General features: G+C 43.5%; 1 protein-coding gene across 7 annotated transcripts in view; it reads left to right on the plus strand.

Annotated features, from left to right (window-relative positions):
* Positions 1-18,113, plus strand: part of Cacna1e (calcium voltage-gated channel subunit alpha1 E) — a 470,517-nt gene that overhangs the window by 419,271 nt on the left and 33,133 nt on the right. For all 7 annotated transcript variants that reach the window (XM_041662539.1, XM_041662538.1, XM_041662542.1 and 4 more), the window contains 8 exons: positions 684-780; positions 5,673-5,833; positions 6,351-6,488; positions 7,285-7,486; positions 8,829-8,993; positions 9,502-9,612; positions 14,446-14,529; positions 15,233-15,358. In XM_041662539.1, coding sequence (XP_041518473.1) covers positions 684-780; positions 5,673-5,833; positions 6,351-6,488; positions 7,285-7,486; positions 8,829-8,993; positions 9,502-9,612; positions 14,446-14,529; positions 15,233-15,358 — 1,084 coding nt within the window. The remainder of the gene's footprint in view (positions 1-683; positions 781-5,672; positions 5,834-6,350; positions 6,489-7,284; positions 7,487-8,828; positions 8,994-9,501; positions 9,613-14,445; positions 14,530-15,232; positions 15,359-18,113) is intronic.

Here is an 18,113-nt window from a genome sequence, read left to right on the forward strand (position 1 = left end):
ATCTAGTTGACATTGTTCCATTTTTATTTACCATTGTGATATTAGATAGCATTAAACTGGCTATCAAAGACATGAAACGACTATTAATATGTGTGCATGGAAGTCCATAGGTGCCTGTGTGCTCCTTTGTGTGTATGCAGATGTTCCCTCTCTTTCATATTGCCACAGCCAGGGAAGCTCAATAGAAATTATAAATGCCTTAAATAGAACATGTATTTATTACATTTATAGCCATCTTACGAACTTAACATCATATTATTCATACTGCAGAGCATCAGTCTGATACTCTCATGATTTTGTGGGTGACTAGGACTACTGACTGCCCAGTCTCGCAAGAGAGTGTCTTCCCTGCATAGTATCGGCCTGTGGGGGAATATGCTGGAGTTGATGCAGCTTCTATTGAATGCAGCTCGCTTTTGCACCATATGAAGTTGGAAGCACTTGGATGTGCATACATGGGTATTTCCATATGGATGTGTGCGTGTGCACACTGGAGAGTGGCTGAGACTATTCCTGAAGCATGTTTGCAGATTGCTCCTGAGTGACTCTACACCAGCCTAGTTTCTGGCCTCCGTCTACTTCTCTCTTCTCTGCTTTTACTCTGTTATTATTAATGCAGTGGTGTGGCTGCCACTTCTGTTTCTCCCCTTGCCAAATGATACCCTGGGGTCCTCTCTCTACAGAACCAACAAGGGGCGGGACATCAAGACTATCAAGTCTCTGAGGGTACTCCGAGTTCTGCGACCACTGAAAACCATCAAGCGCTTGCCCAAGCTGAAGGTATGTTTTTAGAATTTGTCCCCATCGAATACTGTTCTTCCTTCTTCTCCCTTTAGCTACAGCTGGCTAGCCTTTGCACAGTCCATTCTTAGAATAACCCTTTTTCTCTCTTGGGGATTAAGATTCTTTACATCTGTTGAAGCCAAGGTCTTCTAATGTCCCAAGAAACTTGCAGGTGAGATCTTTCCCCTTCAGCTCAGGCCCCGTTAGTATTATAGTCCCTGGAATGACTTGTCATTCAGGAAGAGGTCTGTCTGGCTTTGTTTTAGAACATCCTGTGTCATTAAAATAGAAGCCACAGAAGTCTTCTATCTGTGTAATCTGTGTGCTAAGGTAGCTTGGGTAGTCTGGGCTATCCATCGTCTTAGGGTTTTTACCACTGTGAAGAGACACCATGACCATAGCAATTCTTATAAAGAAAACATTTAACTGGGGTGGCTCGCATATAGTTTCAGAGGTTCAGTCCGTTCTCATCCTGACTGGAAGCATAGTGGTGTGCAGGCAGGCAGACATGGTAATGAAGCTGAGAGTGCTAGCCTTGCAGGCAACAGGAAGTCAACTGAAAGTCACCCTGAGGGAAACCTGAGCAAAGAGACCTCAAAGCCTGCTCCCTTGGTGATACATTTCTTCCAACAAGGCCACACTTTCTAATAGTGCCACTCCCTTTGGGGCCATTTTCTTTTAAACCACATTCTTCTCACTGACCCCCAAAGGCTTATAGCCATATCATAATGCAAGAAAAAAATACATTCAGTCCAACTTCAAAAAGTCCCCATAGTCTATAACAGTCTCAAACTTGTTTCAAAATCCAAAGTCTCTTCTGATATGCATGGCAATCTCTTAACTGTAATCGTCCTGTAAAAATCAAAATCAAAAAGCAGATCATATACTTCCAACATTTAATGGCATAGGATATATATTACCATTCCAAAATGTAGGGAAGGGAGCATGGTGAGGAAATACTGAACCAAAGCAAGACCGAAAACTGGCTGAGCAAACTCCCAAACTTTTCATCTCCATGTCTGATGTCAAAGTGATCTTCAGCTCTCCAACTCTGTTCAGCTTTGTTGACTACAATACCGTTCTTCTGAGCTGGTTCTACTTCTGGTTGGCAGCTCTCCTTGGCAGTTATTCCATGACTCTGGCATGTCTAACATCTTGGGTTTTCCAAGGCAATCGAGGCTTCAAGTTCACAGCTTCACACAGTGACCTCTGTACTAGGCCTCCATTCAGGGACACCCCTGACACATACCTGGCATCAGTGGTTTTCCTTAGATGCAGAGACAAATTCAATAACCTGTTTCTTTTATCCTTATCTCTAAAGTCAGAACCACATGGCCAAAGCTGCCAAATTCTGCAGTTTACTGGAGCTAGAACATAACCACCTTGTTCAATTACTTCTTCACCAGCTTTCTGTCCTTCACTGCCTAAGCTTGACTGTCCTGAAACTTGCTCTGTAGACCAGGCTGGCCTCAAACTCAGAGATCTGCCAGTCTTTGCCTCCCCAGTGCTGGGATTAAAGGTGTGCCCCACCACACCCTGCTCTAAGCTTTTCTTTAGTTCTTTTTCACAAGCTGAAAACTTAGTTTGCTAGCATCTTGCCCTGAGGTCCCCACTCCCTGCATTCCATTTCTTAACCCATTTATCTCCTTGAACTAGGGATTTAGCTCCACTTCACTCCCTGATGCTCTTTTTATCTCCTCAAAATTGACATTTTGTAATTTTCCCTGATCAACCTGCACCTTTTCAATAAGTCTTGATTAGATTTACCACTAAAAACCACACAACAGAGTCTGTACTAGGCTGTTTTGTGATTTTCTTCTGCCAGTGGATTTAATTCAAGTCTTCACTTTAGCCTCAGGAAGGCTCTTTGGCAAAGTTAAAAGGCAGCCACTTGCTTCACCCAAATATCACAAGAACGATCTCTAGGCAACATATTAAAATTCCTCTCCTCTGATACTTCTTGAGTGAGCTCCCAACAGTTCAAATAAGTCTTAGCACCTCTGTCTTCCATGCTCCTACTTGTATGGCCCATTAAGCAATGCCTAAAGCATCCATTGCTTTCAATAACCCTAAGTACCAAAGTGCAAATTCCTCCAAACACAATGTCCAGTCTATCATAGCAATACCCAAGTCCTGGTACCAATTTATGTCTTACGGTTTTTATTGCTGTGAAGAGACACCATGGCAAGTCTTATAAAGAAAACATTTAATTGGGGTGTGAGGTTCAGTCCTTTATCATTGTGACGGGGAACATGACTGCATGCAGGCAGACATGGTGCTGAAATTGAAAGTACTACATCTTGCAGGCAACAGGAAGTCAACTGACTGGCACAGAGAGAAGCCTGAGCAAAAGAGACCTCAAAGCCCACCCTACAGTGACACACTGCCTCCAACAAGGCCACCTCTCCTAATAATGCCACTCCTTTTAGGTCTATTTTCCTTTCAACCACCACAGCTGTTTTCTTCAGTTATGACTTTAGAAAAGTATCATCTTACACAAATAGTTCATATTTTTGAGGTACAAATAGGTAACTTAAGGACACATGGTCTATTTATGGCAGAGGCAGAAAAGAAATGGGGAAGTGAGTTATCCTGAATAAGCTCTTCCATGGTCTGGCTAAAAACTGGGATCTTATCTATACAATCCCCTCACCCTCTTGCCCAGTACCCTGCCTGCCTCTCAGGGCTTACTTCCCATTCAAGCTTGGCGTCCTAATTGAGCTCACCTCCCTCCCCTTTCCTCTCCATATACTGTGGTTAATAGAGTCTGAAGCTCCATAGGAGAAAAGCCCCGCACCTGGCTGCCTTTCCTGAATTCCTGAGTATTATCAGCCCCCAGTCCAGGGCCTCACAGTCCTGTTCTTGCAGTCCAGGTCACACAGTCAGTAGAGCAACCCTTAGCACCAGCACCCAACTCCAGGGGTACACCAGGATGCTTCCTGGGAAGCAGATTTCATTGCCCACTTGCAGCACCCCAGAACCTAGCACAGGGCTTCTCCAAGACTGGCTGGAGGCCACCCACATCTGAACCTTTGAAAAGCTTCCTAAAATAGGCACGCTCTGTCCACATCAGCACAACAGAGCCAGACTGTCTGGGAGAGGAGCCTGAACTCTGGCTTCTAAACCTGGTCAGCAGTAACTCTCAAACAATAAGAGTAGGACCTGGTCACCATGGAAAAGAACCTACATGAGTGTCAAGTCTAGCTCAAAGATTTTGGAGATGTGTGACCCAGAACAGATTACTTTTTCTTAGAATTCCTTTCACCCAGAAACTGGAGATCCATGTAACATATAATTGTAGTAAAGACAAGAGAGCTGATATGAGTTGTCCCTAGCCCAGAACCCCTGGTGTGTCTAGGCCTGCCTCCCATGTCTGTCGTAGAAGGCAAAGCTATGAGCTTGTTTCTCCTTTTGTCCCAATTCCTATCCTTTCCCAAGTTCTCCTAATTGATCATGTATGTCACCTGCCCCAACCCCAACCCACAGCCCTCCTGGTCTCAGATCATCACTTCTTTCTATCCTATGATCAGCATAGAGGAAGCAGAACAGAGTAGGGAGGGGATGGGAGGGGATGGGAAGGTGAAGGAAAAGGATAGGCTACTTCTGAAAGGCCTCAGACTGGCCGTGCCATGGTTTTGTCTCAGGCTCAGCACACACTGTGTGGAATCCCAGGGGAGCAACTAATTCTTCAAAGAAAGTGGCTCCCAGCCTCTTTCCTCCCTGGCTCTTCTCGTTCCCCTCCTGGATCTGGACCTTCTACTATGTCAACTCTTCCTGGCCACCCTCCCTCCAGCCAGCCCTTAGCTTAGGCCTATCAATCACCACCCCTGTGTGTCCTATACCCACGCTGTCTGGGGCTCCAAATGTTGTGATGAGATTAGTCCATACCTCAAGAAAGTGGGCTCAGCCTTCATTAATTCTGTTAAACTGGGGAGCGGTTCCTCTCCACAATGAAAACCTGAGAAAGATATAGGTGGTTCTGCTCCCACAAGACTGCCTGCCACTCATGTTCTCTTCAGCGTCACACTCGAATGAATCCAGCACCGTGAGGAAGCAACTGCACAAATGCATTACCTCGTGAGCCCAGATTCTCAGTGAGCTACAGCAGAAAACCTTGAAAATAACCTAAACAATGGCTTAAAATATGCCTAACTGTCATAGAACTCCTCATGTCTTAAGGAGGTCTCTGGAGACTCTCTGTTTTTGTATTGAAACAGAAACCCCACTCTCTGTACACACAGCCTCACCTCCAAGACAAACAGACCTCAGTCCTTCCTGCAGGTTTGTTGACCTTCCTCCTGAATGCAGCCAGCTTTCAGCTAGAGGGCAGCGGCATGACATGGTAGAGTCAGATACAGTCAGAGCGAATATATGAACTTAATGGTGAAACATATTCCATAGAAATGAACAAAGACAACAGCATGTGGTTGCCCTTTGATCTAGGTGAAGATGGTCCATAATCACTGTGTAAGTAAATCTGTGAATGTCACCAACAGTTTCAAGGTCAGGGTCAGGAACAAGCTGTTCAGCGAGTCGAATGGTCTAAGTGATCTTCAAGGTGCCGTCTCACATTACATTTCCGAGTTTCACGTTCAGTGCCTACAGAAACACCACAAAACCCCTCCATTAATTTTATCATCTTGTGTAAGCTTCAGGCTTTTACATTTACTTGATGACTTAGAGATGATGTCTGCTTCCCAGGCCGGGTCCTTGCCACCACGACCAGCTAGGAAGATAGCTTCCAACCCCATGAGTATCACTGCTTAGTGGCTGTGAGCTCCTGAGACAGCTTCTCAGACTGCTTGGTGGTGGTGTGGCTGTACCTCCGCTCTGGGCGTAGGAGTGTTTTGTCACAGGAATGACACGAGAACCTTCGGTGCTGTCCACAGGCTGTGTTTGACTGTGTGGTGACCTCCCTGAAGAACGTCTTCAACATACTCATTGTCTACAAACTCTTCATGTTCATCTTTGCTGTCATCGCTGTCCAGCTCTTCAAAGGGAAGTTCTTCTATTGCACCGACAGCTCGAAGGACACAGAGAAGGAGTGCATGTAAGAGCTGCTTCCATACACCTCTCACTGTGCCAAGAGTGTCCTGGCAAGTCCCTCTCCACCTCCCACGGCGGACTAGGTCTTCATTCTCTCCAAACTCCATTCGCCTTCCCATAGAATGATAAACCAGAAAGAATAAAACAAATAGACATCTGTTGAGCTTTTTTTCTCATATCAGATATAGTAAGAGACACTACGCCTGGACCTTTAAGTTTTAAGTCTTTCTAACGACCTACTGTAAGAAGCTTTATTTACATTTTATAAGTATAGAAGATGATAGTCAAAAATTAGGTTGTCCATGGTTACACAGGCAACTCATGATATCAGGATTCATCCTGTATCTGTTGGGCACCAAGTACCATTTTTATTCCATGCCAGTGCCTGCCCTTAATACAACTTGCCATCCCTTTTCTATGATAGTCATTGTTAGCCTAACATTCTTAAAGTTTATAAGACTGTTTGACTGTTCCACAAACTATACTTAAAAAGCCCTATTTCATTTCTCTTCTGCTTTCAGAGGCAACTATGTAGATCACGAGAAAAATAAGATGGAGGTAAAGGGCCGGGAATGGAAGCGTCATGAGTTCCACTACGACAACATCATCTGGGCCCTGCTGACCCTCTTCACTGTCTCCACAGGGGAAGGGTGGCCTCAGTGAGTGAGGGGGTAGGCGGGGTATATGTGTCTTGCAGGCTGCGATGGGACTGTGTGGGTGCCTTGCAAAACTGACTCAAGATGAGCACGGCTAACCCTTTGTTATTGTACCAGGCAAAGTAAGTGGTTATGAGTGGGTGAGAAAGGGAGAAAAGAGGAAAAAGAAAAACCCTTCAGACAGAGATGGAGATGGCAAAGTCAGGGAAGTATCTGAAACTCTTTGTTTTCATCAACCTTCGAGTTGGTTGGAGTTCTTTGACTTATAGAACAAATGGATTTTACCCCCTCAGAAAATTCCCTCGGGGCTGTTTTAAGCAGGTCTGTCCTTAAGGCTGGCTCTGCTCTCATCTGAGAGTCTAAAGATGCAGGGATCTTGCAGACCCTAGAGATGCTACGTAAGACCAGACCTCTTTTTAAAGACTGCAGGTTCTTATGCTGTCCATATTGGGAAACTAAAGTTTGTTTGTTTGTTTGTTTTTTCAAAGACTTAGCAATTAGTAAGACACCACTAGTTGACAGTAGAAAATCAAATGGCACTAGAAGTCTCGTGTTATTGAACATGAGAACCTAAATGATAAGAGGTTATCATTCCATTGTTTAGGAGTTGAATACAGATAGCAAGTGGTACAGAAAATGCAGTGGTACTTTGTCTTTACCAAGTTTAGTTATGGCCACCTGAAATCAGTGGAGGAATGGAAAAAGTCGGAGAAGACATATCAAGCACAAAAGGTGGCACACCTCCTGAAAAACCAAGACTGCCACCCACCATCTGTACCCTCTCTCTTGGTCCCCCCAGGGTCCTGCAGCATTCTGTAGATGTGACAGAGGAAGACAGAGGCCCAAGCCGCAGCAACCGCATGGAGATGTCCATCTTTTATGTGGTCTACTTTGTGGTGTTCCCTTTCTTCTTCGTCAATATCTTTGTAGCTCTCATCATCATCACCTTCCAGGAGCAAGGGGATAAGATGATGGAGGAGTGTAGCCTGGAAAAGAATGAGGTAACCCAGGGAAGACTGTAGTAAGGGGCAGGAGTGGGAGTTTTAGGAAAGAATCGGGACAGCATGCTTAGAGAGAAAGTTCATGTTTTCCTAACTTTACTATAGCAGTAGAGTGAGAAGAGGGGAAGTCACCAGTGGGAGGCACAGAGGCATGCAGTCATGGATCTGGGACTCACTGGGTAAGAGCACTTTTGCCACAAGTACAAGCGTCCCAAATACAATCCCCAGCGTCCACATAAAAAGCTGGGTATGGGGCTAGGGCACTAGCTCAGTGACTACAAGTCCCTGCTGCCAAGCCTGATGCCATGAGTTCAGTCCCCAGGAGCAACGTGATAGAAGGAAAGCACCAACTCCCACAAGCTGTCCTCTGACCTTTACGTGTGCATCATGATGGGCACACATGTGTGCATGCATACACTGTTTTAAAAAGCTGGGCGTGCCTGCATATGCCTGTAACCCCAATATGGAATCACATACTGGTAAATCATGAGAGCTTGCTGACTGGGTAGCTTAACCTTAATGGTGAGCTTCTGGTTTCATGAAAGGTCCTGGTTCAAGGCAACGATGCAATAGGAAAAGATGGCCCATCTCCTCCTCTGACCACCTCATGTGTGTGCCCAAGCATGCTCCACATGCATTTACATCACACACAGACAAGACACAAACTAGAATACAAAGAAAAGATAAGCATGCAATCTCCACCCTTATGTGTGATAGTCTAGAAGAAAAGGACATGCACCGCAGTTACAACATGAAGATGTTCTCTTACCTCCCTGACTCTCTTGGCATCTCGGTTTCTAATGACGGGGAATATGTTTTCTTAATTGCTCCTCTAGCACATGCATAGGTTTGGAACATGGTAGGGTTTTATGGTTGACTTTGTTGTTGGTTTAATAATGGAGCTGAGCTGGAAACAGTTATAGATTATAAGGGGAGTGCATAAGTAGATACGGTTTGAACAGTTCCAATATAAAAATCCAAATGTTTAAAAATGCAAAACCTTTTGACTGATATGATATAGAAAGTAGAAAATTCTATACCATGAAACTTTGTTTCATACACAAGATTAATAAAATATTACATAAATTATCCTTAGGCTATGTGGACAGGGCACATACGAAATATTAATTTTGTGCTTGTGCTTAGCAGAGCATTATGTCTTCAGAGTATCTCATTACATTTATGTAAAGGGTTAAACCTCAGAAACACATCTCTGATATCACAAATCACTCTAGTCCCACACATTTCAGATAAGGGAGTCCTAGGTAGTAGATAAGTCATCTTAAAGTTTATGCAGGGTTTAGGGGCGTTGAGCTGATTCTAATAACTTGACTTTCTGCAGCGGGCATGCATTGACTTCGCCATTAGTGCCAAACCCCTCACCCGCTACATGCCGCAGAACAGACACACCTTCCAGTACCGCGTCTGGCACTTTGTGGTTTCTCCATCCTTTGAGTATACCATCATGGCCATGATTGCCTTGAACACTGTCGTGCTGATGATGAAGGTGAGAAGTGACTGTATGTGTTCACGGTGACTGTGAAAAATCACTCTACCTTCCTCGCCTGCCACTTTTACCTGCTCTTCCCACATGGAATCTCTTCGATTTTACCTAGTTCAAACAGCCCAGTCCCTGGGTTCCAGGGTAGGGCTGGGGTCATCGAATGAAATGCAGAGTAACACAGAGTAGCAGTTAGGGGCCTTCAGGACCAAAAGTGTCAGGAGGGTGCACCTTTGACCAGGGTGCACCATGTCCTTCAGAGATCATGGAATCTAAAAGAGGGCTGAAGTTAGTGGGAGCTTGATTATATTTAATGCTAAGTACAAAACACCTAGTTCTGGAAAGTGCACTGTCATGGCTACCTTTAGCCAGGACATGAAGGTGGCTTTGCTATTACGGTGCCCCGAGTTGGACATAGTTGAGAGATGACTAGACCTGGCATTTATATCCCACCATATACACATGTGCCTTAAGGCTTTGACTCTATTGTTCTCTTTCTTCTCTTTCCTGGCAGTACTATTCTGCTCCTTGCACCTATGAACTTGCCCTAAAGTACCTGAACATTGCCTTCACCATGGTGTTCTCCCTGGAATGTGTCCTAAAGGTCATCGCTTTTGGCTTCCTGGTATGTCTGTTCCGGCATCAGGCTTCTCTTCCTTTGGGGTACATGGAGGTTACTGCTCTTTACTCTTCACCCTCTTGCCTACCTAATAGTGAGCTCAGTTTACTCCGTGAACAGGCTTCCGTGTAAGTAGAGTAGGAGAAAAGACAAAGAGAACCACCTCCTCATCTCCATCCCCATCTAACCAGCAGCCCTGGTCCTATTGAACACTGTCAACAGTAGAGTGGCCATCTTTGAATTTTACTAGCACATCAATTATAGAATTGATGTATAAAGAAAGAAAACACGACTTAGATTAATAAACCTTGAATGATTATTTACTGATTAGATAAATTTTATGATTTGAATGGGAAAATATCTTTCATAGCCTCAAAACTAAATAATAGTTTTTTCTTTTATAAATTTAATTTTTTACATACTAATCCCAGTTCCCCCTCCCTCCCTTCCTGCTCTCCCCACCTTCCCCTCACCCCACCCCCAATCTGTTCCTCAGAGAGGGTAAGGCCTCCCATAGGGAGTCAACGAATTCTGTCATATTACCAAGCTGAGGCAGGACCAAGGCCCTCCCCTCCTGTCTAGGCTGAGCAAGGTTTCTCTTCATAGGAAAAGGGCTCCAAAAAGCCAGAACCAATCATTAGGAATTGCTCCTGATCCCACTGCCAGTGGTCCCCAAAATTGCCACCTATAGTCCCCTGCTTTCTGGAGACTAGATTGGTCTTTTACAGGTTTCCTGGTTGTCTGTCAGTGAGCTCCCACTAGTTCAGGTCAGCTTTCTGTGGGTTTCCCCATCCTGGTCTTGACCCTTTGCTCCTCCCTCTCTTCCACAGGACTCAGGGAGCTCTGATACAATAAAATAATCGTTTTTAACCTATTAGCCTCCTGCCCCCTAAGTAGCCTGAAGAGTAACTTCTGCCAATTAAAACAAAAGCTTATTATTTACATTTACAATGTTCAATTACTTTTAGGGAGTGTGAGGGTCAGGGACGTTTCTGGAATTGGATTTGTGAGGGATTGCAATGAATTTTTCTGGCATGAACTTTCTTTTTACTTCTCCTCACAACTGGCAATTATAATCCTTTGGCAAATTCTCCGGTTTGTTCTCAAGAATGTTAACAAAACCTGGCCTTTGCTGCTACGTCCTGTAAACAAAGCCAGTCCCTCCCTCTCCTCCTGCTGGCTTCAGGGCCTGCAGAGAGCTCAGCAGGGTGCAGATAAGCCCACTTGACAGCTGCTTCACACTTATTTAGGGTGTGAGCTACCCTTTCAAATTGAAGTGTATACCAGACCTGACCGCTTTCCTAGCAAGAAGGGAAAACTTTGCTGCAAATCAGAATAAGTGCTTCTTGGTAGCAGCGGATGGGGACTCTGGGCTGGGCTTGATAATTGTCAGTGCTGATTGTGGAGGTTGTTTTCAGTCTCCTGGTTCTTTATACAACCATTAATTTGATTATTTTGGGTGGAGAGTTGAAAGGAACCCATTGCAGTGGCTGAATTGCGCAATTCTTGACTCCCCTTTTGAGTGTTTTGAGACTCCACGAAATTAAAAGGTAAAAAGAAACTTCTACCAAACAAAGATGCCTTTACAAAACAGTCTAGACCAAGTAGGGCAAGTGAAAGAGAGGTGGGGAAGCCAGCACCACCACAGGGAAGGCTTCGCTCTGAGTCCTGGTGTTGACATCGGCTGTAACTTAAGCCCCAATTATGTGTTTAATTATGGTGAATGCTGAATACATACTTAGAGGCTTAACTAGAGGATTCGGCCTCAGGCCCTGCCTCCTTCCCTCCCTCACGCCTGTGTTTCATTCAAGGCCTGGACTCATTCACACCAGAAAAGGCGCTGTTACATTGAATTTGGCATCCTGATCTTTTGGAATACCCCAACATGTACTGAATGGTCAGATCTTCCCATTAACTCTGAAACAGGCATAGCAGATACTGCCATCGTCATTGTGGCCATTATCATTTTAAATGAGAAAATTGAAGTTCATAAAATGTGTTTTTTTTAAAGGTTACACAATAAAATGTAGAATTAGAAAATGGGTGGAAATAAAAAGCAAAGAAAAGGGGAAGTAAGCCACATATTTGTGCTGCCCAGTAAATATCCACCCAGTGCTTACATATTCACTTTCTCTATGTCACAACTGGATTAGCTAGGCTTCCTTGTTTCCCTCTTTGACAGATAAACTACAGCTCAGAAAAGATTGACACTGTGTTCAGAGTTAGCGAGAGACAGACCCAGGGGTCAGATCCTGATCTATCTGACTCCAGAGTTCACAATAATCTGCTAGTTTATTCAGTCGCCAGGACACAGTCCAAAATCCCCAGTAGATGCCTGCAAAGGAGGGCAGCCCATCTACTGTATACATGCTCTCCTAGATTGCTAAATGATGGGCTGATTTCTGGGAAACCCATTTGTCCTTTCCTATTGATGTGATCAAGTACACCAGGACAAGATCAACTGGTTTACCCTGGCTCACAGTTCAAGGGGCCAGAACCATTGTGTACAGAAAGATAACATGGCAGGAACTTGAAGCCACGGGTCACCTTACATCCACCACCAGGAAGCAGAGCACTTTCTGTATACAGTAAGGGGATCCCAGCTAGTGTGGGTGTTCCCACTCAATAACACAACCAAGATAATCCCTCAAGCATGCTCAGAAGCCCATTGCCCAGGTGATTCTAATTCTGTCAAGCTAACACTAACATTGTTAGTCACAGCATTGTTAAGCGATCTTGTCATTTTGTGACTATCATAGTATGTGTTTACAAACTATCATAGCTATAATAATATAATACAATAATAATAATAGCTATAATATATGATATAAATTTACAAACTATAATAGCTAGCTAGCTACATCACCAGACAGTATAATAGTATGAGACCTCCATTGTACATGTGGGGTGTTCTTAGTAGAAACATCATTATGAGGCCCTTGACCGAACTGTGTTTTGTCCTACTAAATTGAAGATTTTCACTTACTATCTTTTCTTTGGCATTCTACAGTTTTCCATTTAATGTTTTGGATTGTAAGTAACTAAAATCATGGGAAATGAAGCTACAGATAAAATGGAAGAGTACTATATTGCACAATGATAGGATGTGCTGTTCTATATTGTAAGGCATCCCCAGTTGGAACTCAAGGGTTCTAGTCTTCTGAAACCTAGATGGGTGAACTATGAATTAGGACATTCAGCCGGACGGTGGTGGCTCATGCCTTTAATCCCAGCACTTGGGAGGCAGAGGCAGGCGGATTATCTGTGAGTTCGATGCCAACCTGGTCTACAAGAGCTAGTTCCAGGACAGACTTCAAAGCTACAGGGAAAACCCTGCCTTGAAAAACCAAAAAAAAAAAAAAAAAAAAAAAAAGAAAGAAAGAAAGAAAAAGAATTAGGAATTCACCTTGGGATAGGAATAGGAATGCCTTGAAATTGGGAACTTTAGGGACCCCACATGGCTCCCTCATAAATGGGCTAAGTACCCCACTAGAAAGTGAATTTATTTACAAAGTTGAACGCATCTGCTTTTCTTTATTCTCTAGGGTACCTGTGACTTTGGGATCAGATCTCCCTAAACCTTAGTTTTCTCACATAGAAAACAAGAATGACAATAGCTGTCGTAGAGTCTTAAATATGTGATACTCATTAAACATAACCTCTCTCACACTCCTCCACCTGTGGCATATCTTCACTCTTCTGGCCAATCCCTCTATCCAGTACAATAGAAACATGGGATATTTGGTACTACCTAACGGTCAGACCCACAAGAGGAACAAACGAACTAAAAGAACAGCAAGGGTCTGGAACAGATGCTAAAGATAAAGTGATGGTAGTTATGAGGGTAGGAAGGGGGGCCCTTTGGTACCAAAACTCTTATGGTACCTGATGCCCAGGGGCAAAACAAGTGGTCGGTCAATTTGGAGATGTGGGTGTCCTGTTTTAAAGAATGTAGTCCAAGTTCTGTGCTATCTGAAATCAGGTGGACATATCATGCATTCTGAAGCATTTCTGGGTCTTTTGTTTCTCCCACATATAGTATTCAATCAATCTCCTATTTTCATAACCACTTCCCTGCTTTTTGTATTAAACTTAATCACACCTCCTTACAAGATGTAACAGAAGAGCAGTGGGGTGGGGTGGGAGATGGAATCTACTCATCCTACTCAGTGGAGATTCGGAGCCCGTGTGTGACTTTTAGTCCCATAGAGCCTCTTGTAGCAATACAAATAATTTAGAAGTTTAAAGTTGTATGATGCTTAAGGCTTAACAGGTGTGTACTTATCCCAAATTCTCTGAGGTATATACATTATAAATGTAAAACTTTTCATTTGTTGATCAAACTCAGTAGCATGATTGAAAAATAAATGTTTTCCAATTAAAAAAATCTTTCTTATGGGATTTTTAGTGACAGCTTCAAAAATATGGTCTTCAAATAGTTGTAGAACTGTTTTTTTTTTTTTTTTTATTTTTTTTTGGTTTTTCGAGACAGGGTTTCTCCGTAGCTTTTTGGTTCCTGTCCTGGAACTAGCTCTTGTAGACCAGGCTGTCCTCGAACTCACAGAGATCCGCCTGCCTCTGCCTCCCGAGTGCTGGGATTAAAGGCGTGCGCCACCACCGCCCGGCAGTAGAACTGTTTTTAAAATGAGGATTTCCCAAATTAGTAAAGGAGAAAGAGAATTCCGGGTTAGAAACAGGAAACTGAGCCCAAAGTTAGAATGAACCTACGAATGAAATGACAAGTTTTAATTCCAAGTGGCAGAGTTATATAATAAAAGATGTCTTTTCTTTCTTCTTTTTCCATTTTCTAATGTTCACGTGACCGAATTCACTTGGCAGAACTATTTCCGAGATACCTGGAACATCTTTGACTTCATCACAGTGATTGGCAGTATCACAGAAATTATCCTGACAGACAGCAAGGTGAATGGTTCATGGAAGCCCCATATTTAAGCTGGATCCTGGAGTAGCGTTCAAAAAGGATCCTCTCCACATAGGGTCCATGTATAACTCACCCAGTCGAACATGGCCCCTTTGGATTAGGAATCCACTTTCTCCTTCCTGAGCATTAGCCAAAGGATGCAAATTTTGGGGTGGTAGGTCTCTTGGAAGGCTTAGCTACATTTGCATGACTCAGAGAGCAGACATTGCATGGGGTAAGTGAAACAGAGGCTGTTAGAAGAAAGTAGTATGCAGTGTATGGCTAAATTCTACAAAAAGAACCAGAATTGTCTTTAACCTCAGCGTTGTTAGACCTGAAATGTTTCTCTAAGTTTTGTAATTACTGAATACCAGAAGCCACTGTGTGCTAGGGGATTACCAGCTCTGCTCTTTCAGCATTGAAGTGCAGACTTCAGTTCATTTGGCAGAGGTTAGGGGAGCCAGTTTTCCTCCCGTGTCCTGGGATACCCCTGTACCCATCTACCTAGGAGTAGAGAGGCTGGACTGGGGGTCTTAGAGAGAGACGCCCTGGGTGCTTCTCAGCTGGAGCCGGGTTAACCACAAAAGACAGAGACTGCCATCTATTTTGTGATCTGAATAAGGAATAAATGTGAAAATACCAGTGCTTAGATCTTCCTAAATGAGCATATTGTCACTAATTACATGTTTCCTTTTGGTCCACCAGCTGGTGAACACCAGTGGCTTCAATATGAGCTTTCTGAAGCTCTTCCGAGCTGCGCGCCTCATAAAGCTTTTGCGTCAGGGCTACACCATTCGCATCTTACTGTGGACCTTTGTGCAGTCCTTTAAGGTAAGCGGCTCGCAGAGGGTGGGACACCACCAGACAACACGGCGGCAGCATCCTTGCCCCAGTTCCTTCCCCTGTGAGCTCATAAACTTCAAGTTTATTAGAAGCATAAATACAATAGTTCTCATGTAGCATAGGCTGAACAGTGTTCAATTCATTTCTACATTATAGAATCTTATTCTAAAAACTAATATATCTCTTTGACTTTGTAACTTGGGCCTTTTGTCTCAGCACTGAGACAGGGATATGCTTTATGAAGTGTGTGCTATCCTTGGGTAATCTAGATTGCTCTGAACAATCCTGTCCATCCATGGATTCAACCTCTGTGGCCTTACAGTGCCCCAAACCAGCATAACTGCACAATCTTAAACTCCAACCTTTAGAATTATGAGACAAAACAAGCCTCTTTACTTCATACATTTTTGTTTTGTTTTGTTTTGTTTTGTTTTTTTGAGACAGGGTTTCTCTGTGTAACAGCCCTTACTGCCCAGGAACTAGCTGCGTAGACCAGACTGGCCTTGAACTCACAGAGATCTTCCTGCTTCTGCCTCCCAAGTGCTGGGATTGAAGGTGTGCACCACCACAGCCCAGCACTTCATACAAAATTTTAATCAGTAAAAATAGGCTAGCATGACGTTGAATAGGTAATCAATGTATAAAGAGATGGGTGCATATTTTCACTCTATAATATTAATAAAAATGTAAGTATAAAAATTAGTATTTTGAAGGTAACATTACTTTTATATGTTTCTAAAGATTTACTTGTTTTATTGGGGGTGTGGGTATTCTTACAACATCTGTTTTGGGTCTAGAGCTTGCTATGTAATTCAGCTAGTTTTGAACATGTAACCCTCCAGACTGTGCATATCGAGTTCTTGGATTAAAAGAATGGGGCATCACACTAAAAACAAAACAAACATTTAGGCCGGCCTCCCATTGTCAGATGTTGTCAGTGTTTTCATTTCATGGAAGAGTTTTTTCAGAGAACGTTTTCTACTTGTACTTCTTAAAAAGATTCATGTGCAATCCTCCCGCCTTCACCTGGGCATCTCCTGAACTACTGAATGTATGGTGTGCTGCTGGCACACACATGGCTATTTCTCTTAAACATTCTCATGGGATTATGTGTAAGTCTAGGTACATAAAGTTAGTTAAAAGTTGGCGCCTGACAACTACTCAGTGGTAGCAATGGTCACGAAAGGTGCTCAACAAATAGCACACATTAGATGTCTTTGGGGTCCAGGGCTCGGGTGCATTTCTCTTTTAATCAAAGTTTGAATTAACACATTAAAAATAAATTTGATAAAATAAAGTGGCTCAAAACTGACAAACCACAAATTTACCACATTGTCTTCCTTCTTATATACTTAATTAGAGTACAGGCACTAATCATGGTATATCATCGCTTGGAAAGGGAGTTTGTCCCAATTTTTCCTTATTTACTTCCTTATCTGAATCATTAGAGTTGAGATGGGAGACCAGTTCTAAGGATGTTCAGGTTCCAAGGTATAGCCTGGCCTTTTCTACCCTGTCAAGAGCCAATTGTTTGCCAGGATTACTGCCACAGAGGCCTCACCTCAGTGAACTCTGGTGTACCAGAGTTAGATGACAAAGGAGAAATTTAAAACCTTAAGAATCTATCCTCTGAGTCTCAGGTGAGTTCATATTTAGGATTAGAAAGACCAGCTGCTTTTAGAGCTGGTTTTATTTTTATTTTTTACTAAGAGGACTGCCCATCAAGCTTCAATTGTTAGCGAGTCTAAGAAATGCGTGTCATCCTGTCATGTGTTCAGTCACTCAGTCTCTATGACAGTGTCCTATTCAAGTAAAGGAAGTAAAGGAAGCGGCGTCAAAAGCTGACAGCCAAAGGGTTGGCATATTTAGTGAGTACGGCAGAGATGGGAAGGCAGGTGAATCTGAAGCCCAGCGGTGTTGTGTTACAGATGGATGTTTCCTCTTCAGGACAGCTCTGGGATACAGAACAAAAGCAGACTGCTTAACAACAAAATGAAAAAGGCCACTTAGGCAAATACAAAGAGAGAGATGCCCAGTGTAAAACTCTGGCATTGTGTTTACCTACTCAGACCCAACTGTGAGCTTCATCCAGTTCTGTCTCAGGCCCTGTTTAGAACTTCATCCTTCCCTTCTCTTTATTTTCTGTTAGAATGTACTGTGTTTGTAACAAGAAAGGAGAAAAGGGGCTAGGAGATGGCCCTGGATTTAAAGCACCCTCTTCTCTTGCAGAGGACCAGGTTTCAATCCTAGCAATCACATGGTGGCTCACAACTACCTTAACTCTGGCCCCAGGGGATCCAACATCCTCCGGCCTGCACAGGCACCTGCACATATATGTGCATATAAACTTATGCCGGCACACATATATACATATAAATGAAAATAACAAATAAATAGTCTTTTAAAAAAGGGAGAACAGATGGACTCTGGTTTTCTCTCTAAAGCTGAAGAGTAGGAAGATGATCTGGGCCTGGAGGCAAGCCGAATGGGTAGAAGAGGGCAGCCCTCCAGGCCCTACCCCCTATGCCAATCCTCGTGAAAAGGCGGCCATTCCTTTCCCGGGATCTTGAGAGTCAGCACTTTATGGCAGAGAAGCCTCCCCATCAGCTTTCAGTTGCATTTGGATTTATCCTCTATTCAAGTTGTAAATCGTCTCTCTTGGGGCTCTTCATTCTGTTAACTCTGCTGATAAGCTCTGCCCTGTCCAGCCATCTGAAAGCCTTTGGCTGGTCCCCTGGGACTT

This window comes from Microtus oregoni, unplaced genomic scaffold (genome assembly GCF_018167655.1).
Source record: "Microtus oregoni isolate MIOR12 unplaced genomic scaffold, Mior012 000013F_ref0000133, whole genome shotgun sequence".
NCBI lineage: Eukaryota > Metazoa > Chordata > Mammalia > Rodentia > Cricetidae > Microtus > Microtus oregoni.